The following is a 22,983-nucleotide window of genomic DNA, read 5'->3' on the forward strand; positions in this document are numbered from 1 at the left end:
ATTTTCCACTTCTCTCAACTCATCACTCTCTCCTGCTGCCTAGTCCAATATACCAGAACATTCAGTCTTTTCTCCAGTCAACATTTATTGACCTGCACTGTCCAATACAGTGATCACTAGCCACATGCAGCTATGTTAGCTTATCAGAACTTATTAGAAGCAAAACAAAAAATTCAGTTCCAAGGCTGCACTAATCACATTTCAAGTGCTCAGTACCCATCTGTGACAGTTCTATTGGACAGCACTGTTTCGGACAGTTGAGGTAGTGATGGTAGCCACAAGAATGAAAACTCTGAGTTCCTGACCTTGAGGAGTACACAATCTTAGAGAGGAAAATAAAACATCCAGCAGTATTTATTAAGAGTAATAGACACTGAGCCCTTGCTGTAAAATGGGCACTTTGCTAAGCCCTTTCGGAAGTGACCCTTTAGCTGCATCCTCCTAACACCATGAAATAGGTGCTGTTATCATGCTTACTTTACTGACAGGGTGAGATGCAAGTACATCTTGTTTTATTGTGCTTCACTTTATTGCACTTAGAAGTTATAGAGTTTTTCTTTTTCACAAGTTGAAGATTTTTGGCAATCCCACCTATGGCAAGCAAGTCATTTCTCAACAGAATTTGCTCACGTTGTGTCTGTGTCACATTTGGGGAATTCTCACAATATTTCTAACTTTGTCTTTATCTTGTATTTGTCATGGTGATATGTGCCCTTTGACATTAGTACTGCAAAAAGACCATAACTCATGGAATACTCAGATGACGGTGACAGCATTTTTTTTTTTAGCAATAAAGTATTTTTATTTTTGGCCACCCTGGCTTGTGGGATTTTAGTTTCCCTACCAGGACTGAACCCGGGCCCTCTGCAGTGAAAGCTCGGAGTCCTAACCACTGGACCACCAAGGAATTCCCCAGCGAAAAAAGTATTTTAAATTAAGGCATATACAGAGTTTTTTTAGACACAATGCTATCACGCACTTAATAGACTACAGGATTGTATAAATGAACTTTTACAGGTACTAGGAAGCCAAAAATTCCTGTGAGTCCATTCATTGCTATGGTCTGGAATCCAGTAACTCGGAAGTATGCCAGGTATACCTAACTTGTCCAAGGTGTGTGAAGAGTAATATGGGGCAGCAAGACCAAGGGTACATCAGGCCAACAAAAGAAGGTGAGCTAAATGCCATTTGGGGATTTTAAGGAAGGTTAGAAGTAAACAAGGCTTCCCTCATAACTCAGTTGGTCAAGAATCTGACTGCAACGCAGGAGATCTGGGTTCAATTCCTGGGTCGAGAAAATCGCCTAGAGAAGGAAATGGCAATCCACTCCAGTATTCTTGCCTGGAAAATCCCATGGACAGAGGAGCCTGGCGGGCTACAGCCCACTGGGTCACAAGAGTAGGACACGACTTAGCGACTAAACCGCCAACACCACAGAAGTAGAGAAGGATTAAAGACAAATCTGTCTAGACCCTGGTTGCTCAACATGTGAGCCCAGACTATCTACATCAGAATTACCTGGGGTGTTCCTTAAAAGTGCAAACACCCTACACTCCATCAGGAGCCCTGTGGGGCCTGGGAATCTATGTTTTAAACAAGCTTCCCATCTCCAACTCTGTGCTTCTTTCCTGCTCACTAAATGGGGTTTCATTCTTTCTGGAGTTTTTTCTCCACTCTTCTCCAGTAGCATATTGGGCACCTACCGACCTCAGGAGTTCATCTTTCAGTATCCTCTTTCTGCCTTTCATACTGTTCATGAGGTTATCAAGGCAAGAATACTGAAGTGGTTTGCCATGCCCTTCTCCAGTGGACCACGCTTTGCCAGAACTCTCCACCATGACCTGTCTGTCTTGGGTGGCCCTACACAGCATGCCTCATAGTTTCATTGAGTTAGACAAGGCTGTGGTCCATGTGACCAGTCTGATTAGTTCTCTGTGATTGTGGGTTTTATTCTGTCTTCCCTCTGAAGGATAAGGATACAAGGCTTATAGAAGCTTCCTGATGGGAGAGACTGTAGGGGAAACTGGGCCTTGTACTTATGGGCAGGACCATGCTCAGTAAATCTTTAATCCAATTTTCTGTTGCTGGGAGGGACTGTGTCCCCTCCCTGTTGTGGACCTGAGACCAAACTATGGCGGAGGTAATGAATAATGGCAACCGCCTTCATTGTTGTAAAGAACAATACTGCATAGGAACCTGGAATGCTAGGTCCATGAATCAAGGTAAATTGGGTGTTGGTCAAACAGGAGATAGCAAGAGTGAACAGTGAACATTGACATTTTAGGAATCAGTGAACTAAAATGGACTGAAATGGGCGAATTTAACTCAGATGACCATTATATCTCTTACTGTGGGCAAGAATCCCTTAGAAGTAACAGCATTCATAGTCAACAGAAGAGTTCGAAATGCAATTCTTGGGTGCAATCTCGAAAATGACAGAAAGATCTCTGTTCATTTTCAAGGCAAGCCTTCAATATCACAGTAATCCAAGTCTACGCCCCAACCAGTAATGATGAAGAAGCTGAAGTTGAACGGTTCTATGAAGACCTATAAGACCTTTTAGAACTGACACCCAAAAAAGATGTCCTTTTCATTATAGGAGACTGGAATGCAAAAGTAGGAAGTCAAGAGATTCCTGGAGTAACAGGCAAGTTTGGCCTTGGAGTACAAAATGAAGTAGGGCAAAGGCTAACAGAGTTTTCCCAAGAGAACACATGGGTCATAGCAAACACCCTCTTCCAACAACAGACAAGACAACTCTACACATGGACATCACCAGGTGGTCAACACTAAAATCAGATTGATTATATTATTTGCAGCCAAAGATGGAGAAGCTCTATACAGTCAGCAAAAACAAGACTGGGAGCTGACTGTGGCTCCAATCATGAACTCCTTATTGCCAAATTCAGACTTAAATTGAACAAAGTAGGAAAAACCACTATACCATTCAGGTATGACCTAAATCAAATCCCTTACGATTATACAGCAGAAGTGACAAATAGATTCAAGGGATTAGATCTGATAGACAGTGTGCCTGAAGAACTGTGGAGGGAGGTTCATGACAGGAGGCAGGGATCAAGACCATCCCCAAGAAAAAGAAATGCAAAAAGGCAAAAGGGTTGTCTGACCAGGACTTACAAATAGCTGAGAAAAGAAGTGAAAGGCAAAGGAGAAAAGGAAAGATATGCCCATTTGAATGCAGAGTTCCAAAGAATAGCAAGGCGAGATAAGAAAGTCTTCCTCAGCAATCAGTGTAAAGAAATAGAGGAAAATAATAGAATGGGAAAGACTAGAGATCATTTTAAGAAAATCAGAGATACCACGGGAACATTTCAGGCAAAGATGGGCACAATTAAGGACAGAAATGGTATGGACCTAACAGAAGCAGAAAATACTAAGAAGTGACAAGAATACACAGAAGAACTAGACAAAAAAGATGTTCATGACCCAGATACTCACCTAGTGCCAGACATCCTGGAATGTGAGGTCAAGTGGGCCTTAGGAAGCATCACTACAAACAAAGCTAGTGGAGCGGATGGAATTCCAATTGAGCTATTTCAAATCCTAAAAGATGATGCTGTGAAAGTGCTGCACTCAATATGCCAGCAAATGTGGAAAACTCAGCAGTGGACACAGGCCTGAAAAAGCTCAGTCTTCATTCCAATCCCAAAGAAAGGCAATGCCAAAGAATGTTCAGACTACCGCACAACTGCACTCATCTCACATGCCAGCAAACAAATGCGCAGAATTATCAAAGCTGGGCTTCAAGAGTACATGAACTGTGAACTTCCAGATGTTCAAGCTGGATTTAGAATAGGCAGAGGAACCAGAAATCAAACTGCCAACATCCGCTGGATCATCAAAAAAGCAAGAGAATTCCAGAAAAACATCTACTTCTGCTTTATTGACTATGCCAAAGCCTTTGACTGTGTGGATCACAACAAACTGTGGGATATTCTTAAAGATATGGGAATACCAGATCACCTTACCTGCCTCCTGAGAAATGTGTATGCAGGTCAAGAACCAACAGTTAGAACTGGACGTGGAAAAACAGGCTGGTTCCAAATTGGGAAAGGAGTACATCAAGGCTGTATATTGTCACCTTGCTTATTTAACTTATATGCAGAATACATCATGTGAAATGTCAGCTGGATGAAGCACAAGCTGGAATCCAGATTGCTGGGAGAAATATCAATAACCTCAAATACACACATGACACCACCCTTAGGACAGAAAGAGAAGAACTAAAGAGCCTCTAGATGAAAGTTAAAGAGGAGAGTGAAAGAGTTGACTTAAAACTCAACATTCAGAAAACTAAGATCATGGCATCTGGTCCCATCACTTATGGCAATAGATGGGGAAACAGTAAACAGTGAGAGAGTTTATTTTCTTGGACCCCAAAATCACTGCAGATAGTGTCTGCAGCCATTAAATTAAAAGATGTTTGCTCCTTGGAAGAAAAGCTATGACCAACCTAGACAGCTTATTAAAAAGCAGAGACAATACTTTGCCAGCCAAGGTCCATCTAGTCAAAACTATGGTTTTTCCAGTAGTCACGTATTAATGTGAGAGTTGGACTATAAAGAAAGCTGATCGCCGAAGAATTGATGCTTTTGAACTGTGGTGTTGGAGAAGACTCTTGAGAGTCCCCTGGACTACAAGGAGATCAAACCTGTCACTCCTAAAGGAAATCAGTCCTGAATGTTCACTGGAAGGACTGATGCTGAAGCTGAAGCTCCAATACTTTGGTCACCTGATGCAAAGAACTGACTCACTGGAAAAAACCCTGAGGCTAGGAATGATTGAAGGCAGGAGAAGAAGGGGACTACAGAGGATGAGATGGTTCGATGGCATCACCGACGGGATGGTGCTTCAGGAAGCTCCAGGAGTTGGTGATGGACAAGGAAGCCTGGCGTGCTGTAGTCCACGGGGTCGCCAAGAGTCGGACACGACTGAGCGACTGAACTGAAAGGAGGTTGCAGCATCACTGGTTCACGCCAAGGTCCCGTTTATTCCCTTCTCTCCCTTGCCTTCGACCTGACTATTGACTTAGGCTTGAGGCTGCGCTGCGTAACCTCGGGCAAGCCTCTCAAGAGTCTCAATTTCCCCGCACGTAACATGGGGAGCCCTGCGGGCCCGCGGCGAGGCTGCCTGGAGGCCTCGCACGTCAGCAGCCTGGCGCACAGTAGGCGCCCGGCAAGCGCGGGCCCCGCCGGGCCGCCCGAGTCCCGTCCCTCTTGCCGGCCCGGGCTGCCTACCCTCGCAGATCTGCTCCCACAAGTTCTTGCTAGGTAGCTCCGAAACCTGCACCGGCGAGGCGGCCCTCTCGAGGGACTCGGGAGACACCACGGGCACTGGCGCCCTGGCGGTGATGGACGACTCGTTGGAGACCGTCCCTTCCAAGCGCCGGGCGGTGCGGCCCACAGCTCCGGGCGCCGCCATGGCCGCGGTCAGGGCCGCCGTTTCCACGGCAACCGCGCGCCCCGAACGCGACCCGGAAGAAGCCGTATTTTGCGGGGACGGGCCGGCGAGTCGAGATTGACTTCCGGGTCACGGCGGCGCGGGCTCTCACGTGGAGGCGGGGAACATTGGCCTTTGGGTGAGTTCGGAGAGCGCGTCGTAGGCGGGACGGAACCAGAACTGGAGACTGGGTCTGGGGACTTGCGCGGCGAGCCGAGGGACCGGACGAGGATGACTTGCACCCTCAGATCCACGTCCCCCTCGTCGCCGGTCTGAGGCGCCATCTTCAGGAAGTTCTCCCGCCTTGGAGCTGGACCTGGGACCCGGCGTAATCCCTCCCTCTGTGCGGCAACCTTGGTGCGGTCGGGCGTTTGAGAGGGCAGTCTCCCTTCGCGTCTCTCTTGCTTCCTGTTAGTGAGCCTGCGGTGGGAGTTGGGTTTTGGAGCACAGGCTCCGAAGTTCTACGGGCTGGGTTCGAATCCTTGTTTTACCAACCTTGCTGGCTTTGGGACCAAGGGCAAGTGAATTAAAGTCTCCAAGTCTCAGTTTGCACGTCTCTGAGATGGGTTATTTACACCAATCCTCGTGAGGCTACTGCGAGAATTTAAAAGCGCTTTTGGAAAAAGCATTTTGGGTTCGCAGGAGACGCTGTATGGTTTATTTCCTCTTCCCTTCTTGAAGGAATGAATACACCTGGGATGTCGGGTTTGAAGGGAAGGCTCTTCACTGCCGAAGAGAACAGTGCTGCAGTGTTTTAAACGGTGGAGATAGGAAGAGAAAGGGATTAAATTGGCGACAAACTCCCTTTGACTTCGTTGTTATCAGATCTCTAGACCACTCCTCCATTTGAGGCTCCCACTGAGCTGAACTGACTCCACCCTCTGCGGTTTCGCACCTTCTCCCTCTCCTTTACAAGCCCCTCTTCGTCTGCCCACCCACCCTTTTAAACGTTAGTATTCTCAGAGGTTCTGTCTCAGGCTCCTTCTGTTCAGAGTTTACATACCATCCATATATTTCTAAATTTATGTCACCCATATCAGCCCAGTCACCTCCAAGCCTCAGACCCATACAGCCAGCTGTCCACTAACATCTCCCCATGGATATCTCAAGGTGTCTATTCCAACCAGCCTGTTGCCTTCTGTCACCCCTCCGCAGTCACCTTACACTTCAGTTTTTTTGGTCTGAGGGCTTAGCATTTCCATCCTGTGCTTGCCCAAGCTGGAAACCTCTTCAGAAAGTTTGCCGACAACTAGTAGGCCAGATTTGATGACCTCTCTTACTCTACCTTACGACTGTGCTTGCTTTTATCACATATATCACTGTTAACACAGCTCTTTCCCATCCACACCTACTTGCTTCTTGATGGCAGGGTCATCTTTTGTTCATCTCTGTGTCTCTAGCATCTCTTCCTTCGTTCAGTGAGCACTTATTGAGCACCCACTTTGCTAGGTACAAAGCTGGGAATACAGCAGAAAGCCAGACAGCCAGGAGGAAGCGTGTGGTTGATCCCTCAGATCACCAGGTGCTATAGGAGCCAATTATGAGTGAACTTGAGCTACAGCTCAGGCCTGGCCTGGCTCTTTGAAACAGCTTAGAGTGAGGCACATCCAGCCTCTGGGGTTTGAGGCTGAGGAAAACTGCCGGATGAAGCAGCTCCTGGCCTTTCCTGCCCACTGTCCAAAGCTCCTGTGAGGAGCCATTTGTTTCTGGATTCCGTGAGTGTCTCCATGTCATCTAGTCCAGGAAGCAGGACCTGGGCCAGTGACTGGAGTGAGAGGCTAGTCCAACTGGAAACTGAAATGTGCTTGAGGGCCCACCCAGCGCCTTCTCATAGGCGCCTCCCTGACAGCCTCCCTCCAAAACAAAAGCTGAGCATTCAAGGTCATTAAATGTTGCCAATTTGTTTGAAAAATTAAAAACATTGAAACAGGCTTGTAGACTGGACATGGCTCCCACCACCACCTGTGAGCCTATGATCTGATCTGGTTCAGTGTCTCTTATGAATGGGGAAACTGAGGCCCAGAGAAGCCACTGCTGGGTGGCAAGACTATATGAGTCACCATTTGAACACAGCCATTCTCAGCCCCCCCTGGGACTCCTCACCATACCTTGCTGTTGCTCTCATTCTTTGGAAGGTAATTAGAGAGTTACCCTAGGCATAGGCCGGGGCAGTTAATTTCCAGATGCAAGGCAACAGAGCTCTTCAGGTGAAGCAAGGGTTAATTATATCACAGTTACTACCTCTGGTGAGAATCAGCAAGAAGAGTTAACCTAAGATTTCTGTCCCCTTCATCCAATACAAGGTAAGACCAGGGGCAGTGCCTGGACTGCGGCTTGAGTGCAGTTGTTTCAGTGGCTGGCACAGGGTACATTTCTGTGGAATGAATGATTAGGCTTAAGAGGCTTGAGGAACGGGGTTAGGAAAACAGTCAACAATCTACCAAGCACTTTCCATGGATTACTGTTTATTCTTTCCAACAGCTCTCTGAGAAAGGACAGGTTATCTCCCCCCATTTTCAGATGAGGAAGTTAAGGCCCGGGGAGGATAGGTGATTGACTTAAAATGAGGGAGCAACGTGGATTTATTTGAACCTGAGGCTGTCAGGATTTAAACTCCATTCTGGGGGTTTCCTAGGTGGCCCTAGTGGTAAAGAACTTGCCTGCCAATGCAGGAGACGTAAGAGACTCATGTTCGATCCCTGGGTTGGGAAGATCCCCTGGAGAAGTGCATGGCAACTCACCCCAGTATGCTTGCCTGGAGAATCCCATGGACAGAGGAGCCTGGTGGGCTACAATCCATGGGGTCACAGAGTTGGATATGACTGAAGCCATTTTGCACGCACTGCTTCTTCCATCATATTTCCCTTTGCTCCCCAGGAATCGTGCCCATTTTCCCAGCCCCTAACCTTTCGGACCATCCACTCCAAGAAGCATGACTCTTGGTCATACCTAGTGGAGTTGTACTCAAGGCCACTTCGCGTGGAATAATTAGTACCATTTCTTTTTTCAGGAATGATCACTAAGGCTCACAAAGGAGATGTGGACCTTGGGCTCCCAGAGAAAAAGAAGAAGAAGAAAAAGAAAGTGGTTAAAGAACCAGCGACTCAATACTCAGTTTTAAACGGTGACAATTATTTCGCAGAGGTTTGTCCAAGAGCCATACCACCATTGAAGGATGTGATCCAAGAGCAGGCACCCAAAATGCCTCTTGTGAAGAAAAAGAAAAAGAAGGGTCACAGCACCATCTGTGAGGAGCACCTTGAACCTGAGATCACATTACGTGCTGGACGGACTGAGCGGTCACGCAGCCCCAGGACGCAGGCACTTGGTCTGTCTGAGTCCCTCAGTGCAGAGAAGAAGAAGAGGAAGTCTGTGTCCCCTGGCTCAAGGGTGAAGACCTCTTCAGACCCCAGACAGGACGAGGAAGTAACCAGAGTTGGCAAGAAGCTCAAAAAACACAAGAAGGAGAAAAAGGCCAAGGAAGCTACAGCCTTCTCAGGCAGGGATCCTTGGTTCTGCGAGGCCAGGAATGCACTGTATACTCATTCAGTTGGGAAGGATGGTGTCCAGGAGCAGGCAGCCTCGGGACAGAAGCGGAAGCAACGGAGTCCTAGGGAACACAGCGTGAAGATGAAGAAGAAGAAGAAAATCCACCAGGAGGGAGATCCCCCACTGGGGCACCCTGAGTGCTCCTGGTCCCTGGAGAGCAGCCCTACGAAAGGAAGTAAAAAGAAGCCAGTCAGAGTGGAAGCTCCAGAATACATCCCCATAGGAGACGGCCCCAGGGCCTCTGTGAAGAAGAAAGTGAAGTCCAAGAAAAGGGTGGAGCAGGCAGACACCGAGGAGCCAGCTCTGAAGAGGAGGAAGAAGAAGAGGCAGGAGAGCGAAGTAGCAGAGGAGCCTCGGGAAGAGGTGGGCTTTCCTTCAGAAGCCAGCGGCTTGGGGAGAATAAGGGTGGCAGTTCGGAGTGTGTTTGTGTGTGTAATCAGTCAGAAAAGGGGGATTTATTGACACAGATAACTAGAAAGTTTGGTAGCTGTCTAGCTTCAGGTATGGCTGGATCCGGGCTCTTGTGTAATATCCTCAGTAGTTCAGGTATATATCCCTTGCTATCGAAACTTTACCCAAGTTTTCACTATTCTGCACTCAGGGTCTTGATTAATAGGATGAAGGTTTTGAATTATTAAAAGGATTTAGTTAATAATTATTAATTATTTTAATTATTAAAAATTTATTAATAGGGATACATTTTTCAGATAAATTCCTTTTTTTAAACTCTTACCACTTGCTTTCTAAAGCTCAGGACCCAAATAGTTCCTGAGATAATATGATGTCCAGAGCTATCTGAGCTCAAGATACACAGTTTAGGGATCAGATTAAATTTGGATCAGAGAAGATGCCTATGTGGCTTTTCCTCGCTCTGGCCTTTGGATCTTTCAATGCTGATTTTAGTCTCAGGCTCCTCCCCACCCCAACCCCAAGTGAGATGGTCCCAGCATCTCCAGGCTCTCATCCTAGTAGTTAAGCCACCCCCAAAGGGAGAAGGGCAGCCCCTCCAAAACGATTATAGGAAGCGTCCTGGCACTGCTCTCCCAGCTCTCCATTGGGTCTCACAAACCAGAAGCCCTGGTCTGAAGCCAGTGGGCAGGAGTTGACGGCGTCCGTCCCACTGGCAGCCCACTGTCCAAAGCTGGAGGGAGGTGGTGGTCCTGTTACCAGGAGGAAGGGAAGGGATGGCTGCCTGGTGGAGATGGCAGAGATGTGTCCATCCAGACCAGCTTCTGGGATGGGGGCGGGGAGGGGGGGTGGGCTGAGCACGGTTGCCTGGGGGTGATGTGAGCAAACAGAACCCCCCAGGGCTCAGCACATGGGACTCGGGGTGCCAGGCGGAGCACACCCGAAGCACGGAAGTGGTGGTTGTCACTGCTGAAGACCTCGGGGAAAGTGGTCACCCTGAATCTCACTGTCACAGGATCCTGCAAGGGGCTGAGGTCACTGAGAGAGCGTGGCCCATGCATGCCCGGCAAGGACACCGTGTGGGAGCTGAGACCTCTGAGGGGCCGGGGCAGTCTGTGCCCAGGGAGCAGCAGGTGCAGAGACCTGGGAGGAGCAAAGGGGCGGGGGATGGCACCGGCTGGGCCTGCTGGGGCCTAGCAGAGACTAGCGACTGCAGGCGTCTGGATTTTCATGTAAATAAAATGGGAGCCCATGGAGGGTTTGAGGGGATGGGGTGGTGTGGTCCAGGTATGGTGGTTTTACTATTTTTTAATTGAAATAGAACTGACATAGGGCATTCTGGAAGTGCAGGATGTCCCCAAGCTGCTGTGTGGCATCGACCGGTGTTGGGGGTGGGGAAGCAGCCGTTGGAGCCTGTCCTAGTGGTTCAGGCAGGAGAGAAGGTACTGACGAACTCAGAGTGGGGGGCGTGGGGCATGATATGGAAGAGGGAACTGGGGGATTCAGGTTCACTGCAGGGCCGCCAGCCCCCGCCTCTGCCTTCCCTGGTCCCCGCCCGCCGCTCCCCCACCAGCAGTGGGGCCCTGGCCTTGCTCCTGGCTGGTTTGGCGTCACCTGGGAAGTGAGGTGTCGTCTGACAGGGAAGGTCGTGTTCCCGGCCTGAGTCGGGAGATCTGGTTTAGTGTGAGCCCTGTCCCTGAGCTGCGCGGTGACCTCGTGATAGCCCCTTCACTGCTCTGAGCCTTAGTTTCTTCATCTGGCAAATAGGTCAGTGCCACAGTTCTGAGGCCAGAATTGGGGAGCGTGGAAGAAGAGAAGGGCTTCGCAGGTAGCTGAGCGGTCAAGAGTCCACCTGCCAATGCAGGAGACGTGGGTTTGATCCCTGGGTTGGGAAGATCCCCTGGAGTAGGAAATGGCAACCCACTGTAGTCTTGTCTGGAAAATTCCATGGGTAGGGGAGCCTGGTGGGCTACAGCCCATAGGGTCACAGTGTCCGCTATGCCTTAGCACTAGTGGAAGAGGGGAAGGAACGTGTTCTGGGGAGGGGTGCCGCAGTCTTGCGTCTCTTCTGGACTCACACGATCTCACCTGCTGGGTGCCCCAGTGGAGGCCGTGGTCCACTTGAGCCTTACTTCCTCTGCTTTCTGCGCAGGAGCCCGACACGGACTTGGAGGTGGTGCTGGAGAAGAAGGGCAACATGGACGAGGCACACATTGACCAGGTAGGGCTGGTCCTCATCACCCGCCACCTCCCCCAGCCCCCCAGGAAGCATGCTTGCCCCCTTACCGGCCACAGGATCCTGGTGCCAGAGGCGTCCCTGGGCCGGCCTCTGCCCCACCGCCAGGGGCAGGGAGCCTGTGGCCGCCCTCATGTAATGCTGGGAGAGCCCTTCACTGCCACGTCCTTGGCTGAGGAGCATCCCAGCCGGAGGTTGTCCTACTCCTAACTGCCGCAGGGGAGGAGGGGACATGTCCCCAGAACCCGCAGGCTGGGCAGGGGAGACAAGCTCTGCCTGGCCCAGGGGCCACCTCCTGGGCTCCTTGCAACAGCGGTTTTTTATTTTGTCTTTTTCAACTTTATTTAAATATAATTGACGTACAATAATTACACATATTTAAGGTGTACAGTTTGATGAGTTTTAACATATGTATGCATCTAGGAAACCAGCTAAGCAATTAAGATAACGAACATACCCACCATTGCCTGAAGTTTCCTTGTGCCCCTTTGTAATTCATCCCACCCTTCCCCATGCCCAGGTAACTGCTTCTACTCTGTCATTGTGAATTAGTTTATATTCTCTAGAATTTGTATATAATTGGGATTATACAGTAGTGCTCTTGTTTAAACAGGCTTCTTTCACTTAACATAATCATTTTGAGATTTATCTATATTGCTGCACGTATCAATAATTTATTCATTGTTATTGGCTGTCCAGTATTCTTGGTACTATTTGTTTTGATGGTAAAAACATTTTCAGTTCTCAACTGAATTGCCTAGATTGCCTTTGGAAAAAATCAGTTGACTCTGTGTGTCTGCTGTGTCGTGTGGGTCTATTTATAGGCTCTCCATTGAGTTTCACTGATCTGTATGTCTGTCTGTATACTAGTACCTCGTTGTCTAGATTAGTTTAACTATATAATAAGTCTTAAATCAGGTAGTGTAAGTCTCTCGTATCATTCTTTCTTAAGTTACTTTGGCTATTTCACGGCCTTTGTGATTCTATATAAATTTTAAAATGAACTTGTTGATTGCTACCAAAAAATACTGCTGGGGTTTTGACTAGGATTGCCTTGAATCTCTAGACCAGTTTTGGGGGAATTAACATCTGAACAGTATGAAGCCCTCTGATCCATAAGCATGGCATCTTTGTCCATTTGTTTAGGACTTCTTTAATTTCTCTCAGTAAGGTTTTGTAGTTTTCAGTGTGCAGGTCCTACACATCTTCTGTCAAGTTTTCCTCAATTATTTTATATTTTTGGTGCTGTTGTATATAGTATTTTAGTTCAGTTTTTCATTGTTGCATACATTGCTAGTCTGTAGAAATATAACTGTTGTACAGAAGCTTTAGGATGGGTTGTTTTATTGTGGACCAGCTTCCGCTTTTGTTATGCCCAGATCCTATGTGGGAGCTGGACTTTTTGAATTGGGATATTTTGTGATCCTGGACCCCAAGGCTTATCAGAACAGCATCGTAAATAACCACATAAATGTGGCCTTGGGCCATTGCTGATGAGGTGACCTTGGCAGTCACCAGCCTCACGACCCCATGTAGGGGGCTGTGACAACCAGATGAGGCCACACTGGGGAGGCGCTCAGCAAGGGACTGCCCAAGATCTGTACTTAGTAAGCAGGAGCCATTCACCTGCCTGTGTCCTCAGGCCATGTCAGGGAGGGACTGCTGGACAGAAGCCGCAGGGTGTGATGTGGGCACAGCCCAGGGGTGGCCCCGTTCCTCCAGGAGAGAGAAATGGAGGAGTGCTTGCAAGCCAGCTGTGTATGAGGCGGGAGGCCTACCAGATGTTTCATGGAGAATTCCCTACCTGATGTCTCTGGGGCCCTTCTCCCTAAGGAGGAGCAGAGAGGATCAGTAGGATGATGCTGCCAGAGCCCGATCCAAGGCCTGGCACAGAGCACGGGCCTCCCAGAACCAGGAGCTCCCCAGCCTCCCGCAGGGCATAGTCCTTGGCGGGGGCGGGGAGGGCTGGGCTGCAGGGGCTGGTGGGGCCTCACAGGGAAGACAGGTGGGCGCTGACTCGTCCAGGCCCAGCCCCTGCCCACCTCTTCTCCCACATGTCCCAGCCACTCACGTGCCGCTTGTCCATGCAAGGCTCACCAGCCACCCCTTTGCTTCCTATGAATGTGTGCCTGTTAAGCACTTCACAGCTTTGAAGAAAACCGTTCTGGGTGACAGATGGCCGCAACGTCAGTGAAGCTTTCTGCCTCGCCTCCGTCTATTTCTCCTGTAAAAAGTTCGTTATGTTTAAGGTCGGGGAAGCAACCTGAAATCCTATCACCTCATAATAATTGCTGTTAACCCTTTGTTGTTATACTCTTCCAGACTTTTCCTTTGTAACAGTATACCTGTGATTTCAAAGCAGCAAGCAGTCACACGCTGCCTACTGTTCTTGACACTTTCATCACTTCGCCGGTGAAAGCTTTCCTCCTCACTGAGTGCACACCCACTGAAGTTCCCCGCGGTTCCCCGCCGGCAGCTTGGCTCCCCTGTAGGAATCTGCCGTCACTTTCTCTTTCATCCCTGCAGCTGCCACTCGACTTTGTTTTGCGTAGTTCTCAACTACATAAACAGTCACCTCGTTTCAGCCTATGGCAGATGAGAAGAGAGGAGGAAAGGCCACAAACTAGGGGCAGCTAAATTACAATTGAACCGGTGCGGGGAAGGGTCAGGCCTTCGAAGCTTCTGTATCCAGCTGCAGCATCATGAGCGCGCTGACTGTGGCCTTGAGCCACTCTGCTCACAGTGTGTGAGGTCCCTGCTGTGCCGGGTGGGGGGTGATAGTCTTCCGCTCCGAACCACGTTCACTGTGAGAGCGGGGCACTTTCTCACACCAACCACTGAGTCCCTGACATACTCAGTGTCCTAAAGTTCAGCTCAATCTGCCACTGTCTGCCTGGATATACTGTCAGATCCCTCAGCTGAAGGGCTCCGTCCCACCAGAGTGCTCCCCACCCCCAGCCCCCACATTCAGGTGTCAGTCTTAAGCCAGGTTGTCAGCTGTGCCTCAGACCAACCAGCTACAGATCAGAGGTTCCAAAGACTTCCTCCTCGGGTTCAATTAATGTGCCAGAGCAACTCACAGAACTCACAGAGGCACTTTACTTGATAGATCACTCTTTTATTCTAAAGGGATAGAACTCAGGGGCAGCTGGAAGAATGAGATTCACAGGACAGGGGGCTTGGAGCTGCCATGCCCTCCTGGAGAGCTCCAGTCTTGCCAAATATCCAGGGTTCACCAGCCCAGAAGCTCTCCAAAACCCTGGCCTTTTGGGTTTTATGGAGACCTCACTACTGATACAGTTAATTAAATCATTGGCCATGTGGTGGTTGAGCTCAACCTCCACCTCCCGGCCTCTCCCCAGAGGTCAGGGGGGTGGGCCTGAAGATTTCAACCCTTTAATCTGGTGATTGGTTCTCCAGGCAACCAGCCCCCATCCTCAGGTGTTTCCCAGAGTCACCTAATTAACATATCAACTTTAATTCTTCTCAGGAAATTCCTAGGGTTTTTGGAACTCTGTGCCAGAAATGGGGATGAATCTATATATGTGTATTTCCTGTTATGTATTTCTTCCTATAGATTACAGTATGACGGTTCTCTGTCTTCCAGTTATCCTCTGAGGTAGAGGTATTCATCTGTTTGCAGATAAATAGACCATGATACAGAAAGATTAATTGACTTACCCAAAACTACACAACTAGTTAAAGGTGGTGCTAGGATTCACACTTGCCAATGCCTGTCTCTGCAGTCTGTGTTCTTTCTAGAAGATGCTGTCAGCAAGAGAGTTAACTACAATATCCTTTGCACAGCCAGGGCTGTGGGCAGTATATTTTGGGAAAATTTCAACCCCAAATGGCTCTTACAAACAAAGGTTCTAATGCTAAAGGTAGATAAGCTTCTTCTAGTCTGGAAAGATTCATCCTCTTTTTTTGGCCACATCTTGTGGCTTCTGGAATCTTAGTTCCTCCATCAGGGATTGAACCCAGGCTCCAGCAGTGGAAGTGCTGAGCCCTGACCACTGGACCACCGGGGGATTCCCTGGAAGATTCATCCTTAAGAAATGGAAAACGAGGATGAATGAGGCCTGCACATCTTAGGCCAAGGGATTGCTCCTTCAGGTGATCAGAGAGTATTTTTGACAAATACCTCCCACAGTCTACAGCAGAACAAAGCTGCCTGAGATACCACCAGATCCCTCAGGTGAAGATCCCTTCAATCTCCCCCCAACTCCCACCGCATCTCTGTCCTGGCTTTGAAGCTCAAAGGAAACTGTCTGTCTCATTGCCTTCTTCCCATTCCTTTCCTTTGCTCAGGTGAGGCGAAAAGCCTTGCAGGAAGAGATTGATCGCGAGTCGGGGAAAACGGAAGCTTCTGACACCAAGAAGTGGACAGTAAGTTTGCCACTGGGCTCTTTGAGGAGTGTTCCAGCGTCCCACCCACCCCCTTCTCACCTTGTGGAGTGGAGGGACAGCAGGCCGAGTCCGTCTGGCCCAGAGGCAGCCCCAGCCGGCCAGCTGGCTCCCTTCTCCACAGAGCTCGTCCTGAGCTCACTTCTTTCCTTCTGAAAGAGGTGCTTACCTCCCTCCTGGAGAACTAGCTGCTTGAGATAAGCTGCCTAGACCTTTGTCTCCTCCTCTGGACGGGCAAAGTGTCCTGGGCACCAGTCTCTTGGGGCATATGATGACGAGCCCTTCCCAGCAGTGGGCAGTGCCCTCAGAAGGCTGCTGGCACAGGGGGAGGGGGCAGCGGTGGGGGCATGTGTGGCAGGCCTCTGGTCCAGTTGGAATAGGAAATTTCCAAACCAGGGCCGAGGAGATGGTACAGGAGAGTGTATGGCATGGGGCCATGATCTGGCTGAAGCGGGGGATGGGAGGGTGTGGTGGGCACTGCTGGAGGGTGTGTGTGTGGGGAAGTGGGGAGCTGGGCTAGAAGGCTCAGTCTGCAGGCCTGAGGCCTAGGAGGGGGAGAGGGGAGGGAAGAGAACTTGTTAATAGACGTGGATCTGGGGGAGAGGATACAGATGACGGGAAGCCGTGTCTGCTTGTGCTGTTTGAAGCTTTCATGGTGTAACACAGAAAAGAACAGTTGATTTGAATCTAAAGACCTGAGATCCGTTCTGAGCTCGGCCACTTTCTGTGGCTATGAGACTTGAGCAAGTAACTTCCCTCCTGTGAACTTCAGTTTCCGCACCTGTAAAATGGGACTGGTGCTCTGGCCCAGTGGAGTATGGAATGCAGCTTGCTGCGTATCGTTTCTCTAGGGTTTCCTTTCTCTCCATCCGCTGGAGCTGGGCAGAGCTGATAAGGTTCCATGATTGAGTGAGGAAGGCCAGAAGCAGGCCGGCGCCACCCAGAGCAGCAGCCCAGCGGCTTTGCTGGTGGACCCGACAACAGGGGGCTGCTCGGGGGCTGGGGTCTTCCGCAGATGCTTTAATGGCACTGCTCCAGGGCCCAGGACCACGGACTGCTGAGGCACACGGTAGGCGTGTGAGACCGGGTCCCTTCCAGGAGCTGGCTCCCAGGACTGGTCAGCCTCTGGCAGCTCTCTCCTCAGATCGAGCGCAAGGTTGTCAGATGTGGCCTCTCATTCTAGAAATTGAAGGCCTGGGAAGCTGTCTTTGGTCCTGTATTGTGGCCACTGTGAAGCTGGGGGAACATGTCACCAGTTCACTCAGGGCAGCTGTAGTAATGCCTGGTTCCTGTTATTCTCCCAAAGCCGACCTAGAATTAAGAGCTCCGCTGGCGTTTGGCTTACCAGCGGAAAGTCCCGGGGTGGCACGAGGTCAGCAGTCCTGGTGTGGTCGGGGGCAGGAGGTGGGGTAGAACAGCCGGTTCTTGAGGATTTAAAACCAACCAGGAGTCCTGCTCTGCGCTGCTGGTATCAGGTCTGTCTGAGCCTCACTGAAGCCCTGTCGGGGGCGGGACTGGGTTACACCCCCACTTTGCAGATGAGGTTAGGTAACTTGACCGTGGTAACACAGGTGGGGTTTGATCCTGAGTCTTCAAAGTCAGTCTTCATGGGGGTCTGGGTTTCTCACCTCTGCCACAGACTTGGGAGGGGAGTCTTCTGTTGGGCCACTTCTCTGAGGGGCTCTTTTGCATTTTCTCAAACATGGATGATTAGTGCCTGGGTGGTAGAGTGCTCTGGACAGGAATTGGAACCCCAAGTTCCTCGGCTGACTCTGCCTCCAGCTCCTGTGACCCTTTACCTCTCCGGGCCTCCATGCCTTTCCTGCTAGAAAATGCAGGGCTCCTGCGAGAAGTGCATTGCAGACTCCCACCTGCGCTCTCCTCTACCTCGGGCTGACGGGTGTGGAGCCAGCTGGCGAGGTGTGTCCTGCTGACTGCCATGAGCCGGGGGGGAAGGGGTTAAGCACACGGGCAGCTCGGTGTGAAAGGTGGCTCTGGGGAGGGCCAGGCCCGAGACGCAGGATTGCTGAGTAGGCCTGAGTCCCCTCCGGCTGCAGACCTCCATTTCCTCATCAGTGGACTGGGAACCAGCAGTACTCCTGGTTGGAATTAAGAAGTAATTCCAGTAAGCCTTTGATCATCTGGATCCTCCCTGGCTGGGGGCTGGGGAAAGACCAGGGCTTTGGAAGCCAGGAGAGTAACCACCTGTTTTCTCTTACCACAGGGAACCCAGTTTGGCCAATGGGATACTGCTGGTTTTGAAAATGAGGAACAGAAACTGAAATTTCTCAAACTCATGGGTGGCTTTAAGAATGTGTCCCCTTCCTTCAGTCGCCCCTCTACCATGGTGGCCAGGCCCAACATGGCTCTCAGCAAGAAGGCGGCCGACACCCTGCAGCGGAACCTGCAGCAGGATTACGACCGGGCCCTGAGCTGGAAGCACAGCCGGGGCGCCGGGCTCGGCTTCTCCACCGCCCCGGCCAAAGTCTTTTATATTGACAGGAACGCATCCAAGTCAATCAAGTTTGAAGATTAAACTCTGCTGTCTCGTCCCCCAAAACACCCAGTGTGGCTTTTATTGTTCTATCAGGCAGATGAAAGCCATAGGACGGTTGTCTCGAATCGAGCTCCTGCAAAGATTGAGGACAACGGTGTTGATGTGCTTGGACAGACTGGGGTGAGGGCAGCTCCTTTCAAGAGCCAGGAGAACTTGTTGAGTGGCTGCTGTTTTCTGTGTGATGCTTCCATTCCTGTTGAAGACAGTGAGTACAACTAGCAGTAGCTCACACTTATCGAGTGCTTCCTGCGTGCCAGGCACTTTACCTGTCTGCCCTGCATTCATGTATTTAATCGTCATGATTCCGAAACAGGTGCTATTATCATCCTCATCTTAGGAAATGGGGTTCTGGGATGAGGAAACTGGGGTTCAGGGATAAATTAATAACATTGCCTGCGGTCACTCAACGAGTAAGTGCCAAGTGTACTTTTGTGCCCCAAGGCCTGTGTCAACTATTCACTACACTGAATCCCCTCTAGGGAATTTCACCCAAAATACTCATTGGGATTAAAATGTCTTTTGATTGAAGAAACAGAGACTTATTACATGTCTGCATCTCAAACAGGAAGTGGGATTAGTGTGAACAGGCAAGAGCAAGCTTGTTTCTCCTCCCCCTTGTAGGAGTGGCCACAGGCAGAGAGGTCTGGATTCCCACCAAACAGATGCTGCTGAGCTGCCTCTGCTGCTGGGAAACTGTTTCTAAACCCATATTGCCTTCTGCAGTCTGTGTTCCTTCCATCCCCAGGGCTGTGCTTGGATTTAACCTTTCTGCTTTAACTGGATTCTGAGCAAGGCATTTAAGAAAGCAGTTGGCTAATCCTCCACATGCACGAATGGCACGTTCATCCCCAGGGACGTGTTTATTGGATTCTTTCCAACCACAAGGAAGAGAATCCTAGGTGACTTCCATGGAGGAGGTCGAATGTCAGGAGGCGCAGACGTAGGGGTGACAGGGTGCTGCCTCATCAGCCTGGGAATGGTGTTTCCAAAGCCTTGATGCTGCAGCCACCCTCACAAACCCGGTACCGCGCCCCCCGAGTGACATGTGACTACCTTCTCTCCATTCACCTAGCATTTTTGCTTCCCAGAATATAGTTCTGCATGGGCCTTTTTCACACCACTTGGCTTGAACTCCCCCTCCAGACATTCTATCTCAGGCAGGCCTGGACAGCCAGGAAATTCAGTCTCACATGGAGTCCTGTGTAGGGGGTTGATTCAGCTTGCCATGAAGGAAACAAATGTTTCCTCTCTGCTCCACCATCCTACCTTCGCTTCATCAGCTTGGTGGAAAGATGGCTGTAGCAATTCCATGCAGCAAGTCAAGACACTGGACCATTCCAGAGGGAGAAGAGAAAGCTTGTGGTTCAAGGAAACTTCCAGAAGCCCTTTTGTTATAACTCGTTACCCAGCGTTTCCCACCCATTCTTGAGCCAGCCCCTGGCATGTGGAGGGAAATTCTCAGGCCAGTCAGGAAGGAAGACTGAGGTTCAGACGCTGGCAAGGTGAGCATAAGTCCACCGCTGCCCCAGCGGGCAGAGGTGAGGCCGGTCTGCCTGGGCCCTGACCGACAACCATTGGCCAGGTCTGGAGTTCTGCAGACCTGTGTTAGGCGTGATTCTGGTGGGCCACCTCCCTCCGAACCTGAACGTGGCGCTTCACGGATTCAATCTTGAGATGCATAACAGAAGCGGCCTACAAGGTGAGGTTCTGCGCTTGAGTTAGCTCTTCAGGGCCTGTCCTCTTCCGACAGGGGTGGTCTTGATTCAACCTATAGGAACTTGGCGCAGTGTGAAAGGACCAACCACGTCTCCAATCCCTGTGTCTTGCTGAGAGCTCACATCATGGTTTCGGCCGGCTCGGCTGTCGGGAAGGACTGTGCCCACCCATCTACTGTGTGATTCTGGAGAGTGGGTGAGCAGGTGCCCCCCACCTGTCCCCATCATGGTCCCTCTCGTTAGGGGTGTGATGGTCAGGCCGTTCCCCTCTTGCCCTTCAGTGTATAGTCTCTCTGTGATAGGATTTGACTTTCTAGCACAATGTGGCTGAAGAGTTCCACTGAGCTTGGGAAGGTTTATTAAAGTCTGTTCCTGAGGCAGGGTCTAAGCAGAGGTTGGACAGCCAAGACGGCAGGATGCCAGGTGTCCTCAGATTGAACTTAGCCTTGTCTCAGCTGCTCTCATAGGTGCAGACCATGCTGGTCTGGTGACGGCTTCAGCCCTGAGGTTAACTGGACCTCTCTGTGCTTTTGTAAATTGAACAACATTGTCTTGAGTCACCCCTCTCCACTTTGCTCCATGTCCTGGGTTCTCCTCAAGCTGTCTGCAAGTTTTTTTTTTTTTTCTGGTGTGATTTCCCATGTTGATTTGTTGATTCTGTGTAGCACATAGCCTGTCTCCACTGGAACAAGGCAATTTTTGGATTTTTACTCAGAATCTGGGAGAGGTGGGTGGGGATGTCTGGTATGTAAACACAGCCAAGGTCTTAGTTGAGTATGTAACAACCCTGTTCTCAAACAGGTTGGCCTTCTCTCCCTTGGGGATTTCTCACAGACTGACCCTCCTTCTATGTATGGCAGGGGCCTTCCCTCCTTCAGTCAGTTCAGTTCAGTAGCTCAGTCGTGTCCGACTCTCTGCGACCCCATGAATCACAGCACGCCAGGCCTCCCTGTCCATCACCAACTCCCGGAGTTCACTCAAACTCATGTCCACAGAGTCAGTGATGCCATCCAGCCATCTCATTCTCGGTCGTCCCCTTCTCCTCCCGCCCCCAACCTTTCCCAGCATCAGAGTCTTTTCCAGTCAGTCAACTCGTCGCATGAGGTGGCCAAAGTATTGCAGTTTCAGCTTTAGCATCAGTCCTTCCAATGAACACCCAGGATCGATCTCCCCTAGAATGGACTGGTTGGATCTCCTTGCGGTACAAGGGACTCTGAAGAGTCTTCCCTCCTTACAATGGTCTTTATCCAGCTGTTCCCCAAACCTCATGATTCTTAACCACATTATTCCTTGAGGTGATTTCCTGCTGTTTCCCACTAAGCTCCTCCCTGAGGCCACCCTTCTGCAACTAGATTGGCCCCATCAAAAGTATTTGCCAGATTAGAGTTCTTCCCTTAAAAATTGTGTGTTTAGCTCTACAAACAGAACTGTTTAGGTTCTATGCACCCCTCCAACCCCCTGCCCATCCCAGTCCTCATCATTGGAACCTGTTAATATGTTGTGATACAAAACAAATAGTTTAAGGTAGCAGATGGAATTAAGGTTGTTAATTTGACTGGGCCTACCCAGATAATCCCTCATGTGAAGAGTTGACTCACTGGAAAAGACTCTGATGCTGGGAGGGATTGGGGGCAGGAGGAGAAGGGGACGACAGAGAATGAGATGGCTGGATGGCATCACCGACTCAATGGACATGAGTTTGAGTGAACTCCGGGAGTTGGTGATGGACAGGGAGGCCTGGCGTGCTGTGATTCATGGGGTCGCAAAGAGTCAGACACGACTGAGTGACTGGACTGAACTAAACCAGATAATCCAGGATGAAAAGTATCAATAGGAGACAGAGACAGAAGAGTCAAGAGATTTGTAAGAAACACTCAACAAGCTGTCACTAGTTTGAAGATGAAGGGACCCCATGCCAAGGCATGCGGGCGGCCTGTAGAAGCTGGGAAAGGCAGGAAAACCAATTCTCCCCTAGAGACGGCAGCAGAATGCAGCCCGGCCAACACCTTCATTTTGAAGCAAACGCCACTGGACTTCAGGCCAGTAGAGCTGTAAGGTGATAAAACTGTAACATTTTAAACCCCTAAGTGTGGCAGTTTAAAGCAGCAATAAAAACATTAATACAGGTCTCATGCAGTTTTCATTTTTACCTTATTTCCTGAAAATTTTCTTTTTCTTCTGGTTCCATCATTCTTCATGATCGTAGACCTCCTGCCATGTAGGCCGCAGTCGTCAGAGACTGGCTAATTTAGTTAACAGGCTGGGGAACCCCCACGAGAACACTGAAAATCTCTGCTTTCACCTGGGCCAGGGTGACGTGTGAATCAGAAGCAGATCTGGTGTAACGTATCTCTGACCTAATGTGAAAGTCCAAGTCCAGTGAATGGAAAGCTTGGGCACTGATGCCGTCTGGTGTATATAGACTCAAAGTAGAAGAGATGACTTAAAAGTGCATAATTTGAATTTGCCAATTGATTTTTCATTTGAACAGTATCATATAGTAAAAGTGGTATAGGAGATGATTTTAATGGAATAATCTTGTGTAATAAAGGCCACCTGGGATTATTTGAGCAATGCCACCATGCTTTCTCAATGTGTTTTGTTCAGCACACGCTGTTCTTCAATGGAGGCCATTTTCTCAGCAGAATTCT

General features: G+C 49.8%; 2 protein-coding genes across 5 annotated transcripts in view; one reads left to right on the forward strand and one right to left on the reverse strand.

The window, feature by feature from the left end:
• Positions 1–5,454, reverse strand: part of IQCK (IQ motif containing K) — a 148,859-nt gene extending 143,405 nt beyond the window's left edge. For both annotated transcript variants that reach the window (XM_055409593.2, XM_055409592.2), the window contains exon 1: positions 5,259–5,454. In XM_055409593.2, coding sequence (XP_055265568.1) covers positions 5,259–5,442 — 184 coding nt within the window. In that variant the 5' untranslated portion in view covers positions 5,443–5,454. The remainder of the gene's footprint in view (positions 1–5,258) is intronic.
• A 53-nt stretch (positions 5,455–5,507) lies between these two features.
• KNOP1 (lysine rich nucleolar protein 1) lies at positions 5,508–21,988 on the forward strand. Of its 3 annotated transcripts, none has more exons than XM_055409587.2 (5): positions 5,508–5,599; positions 8,471–9,372; positions 11,570–11,638; positions 15,965–16,042; positions 18,285–21,987. In XM_055409587.2, the coding sequence occupies exons 2-5, from the start codon at positions 8,473–8,475 to the stop codon at positions 18,594–18,596; spliced, it is 1,359 nt and encodes a 452-aa protein (XP_055265562.1). In that variant the 5' UTR covers positions 5,508–5,599; positions 8,471–8,472; the 3' UTR covers positions 18,597–21,987. The 3 variants fall into 3 exon arrangements, with proteins under 3 accessions (XP_055265562.1, XP_055265563.1, XP_055265561.1); XM_055409588.2 differs by lacking the exon at positions 5,508–5,599 and adding an exon at positions 5,606–5,870 and having other exon boundaries at positions 18,285–21,988; XM_055409586.2 differs by lacking the exon at positions 5,508–5,599 and adding an exon at positions 5,606–5,817 and having other exon boundaries at positions 18,285–21,988.
• Positions 21,989–22,983: the final 995 nt, after the last annotated feature.

Source organism: Moschus berezovskii, chromosome 27 (assembly GCF_049115385.1).
Source record: "Moschus berezovskii isolate FMDL1 chromosome 27, NW_MosBer_1.0, whole genome shotgun sequence".
Taxonomy (NCBI): Eukaryota; Metazoa; Chordata; class Mammalia; order Artiodactyla; family Moschidae; genus Moschus; species Moschus berezovskii.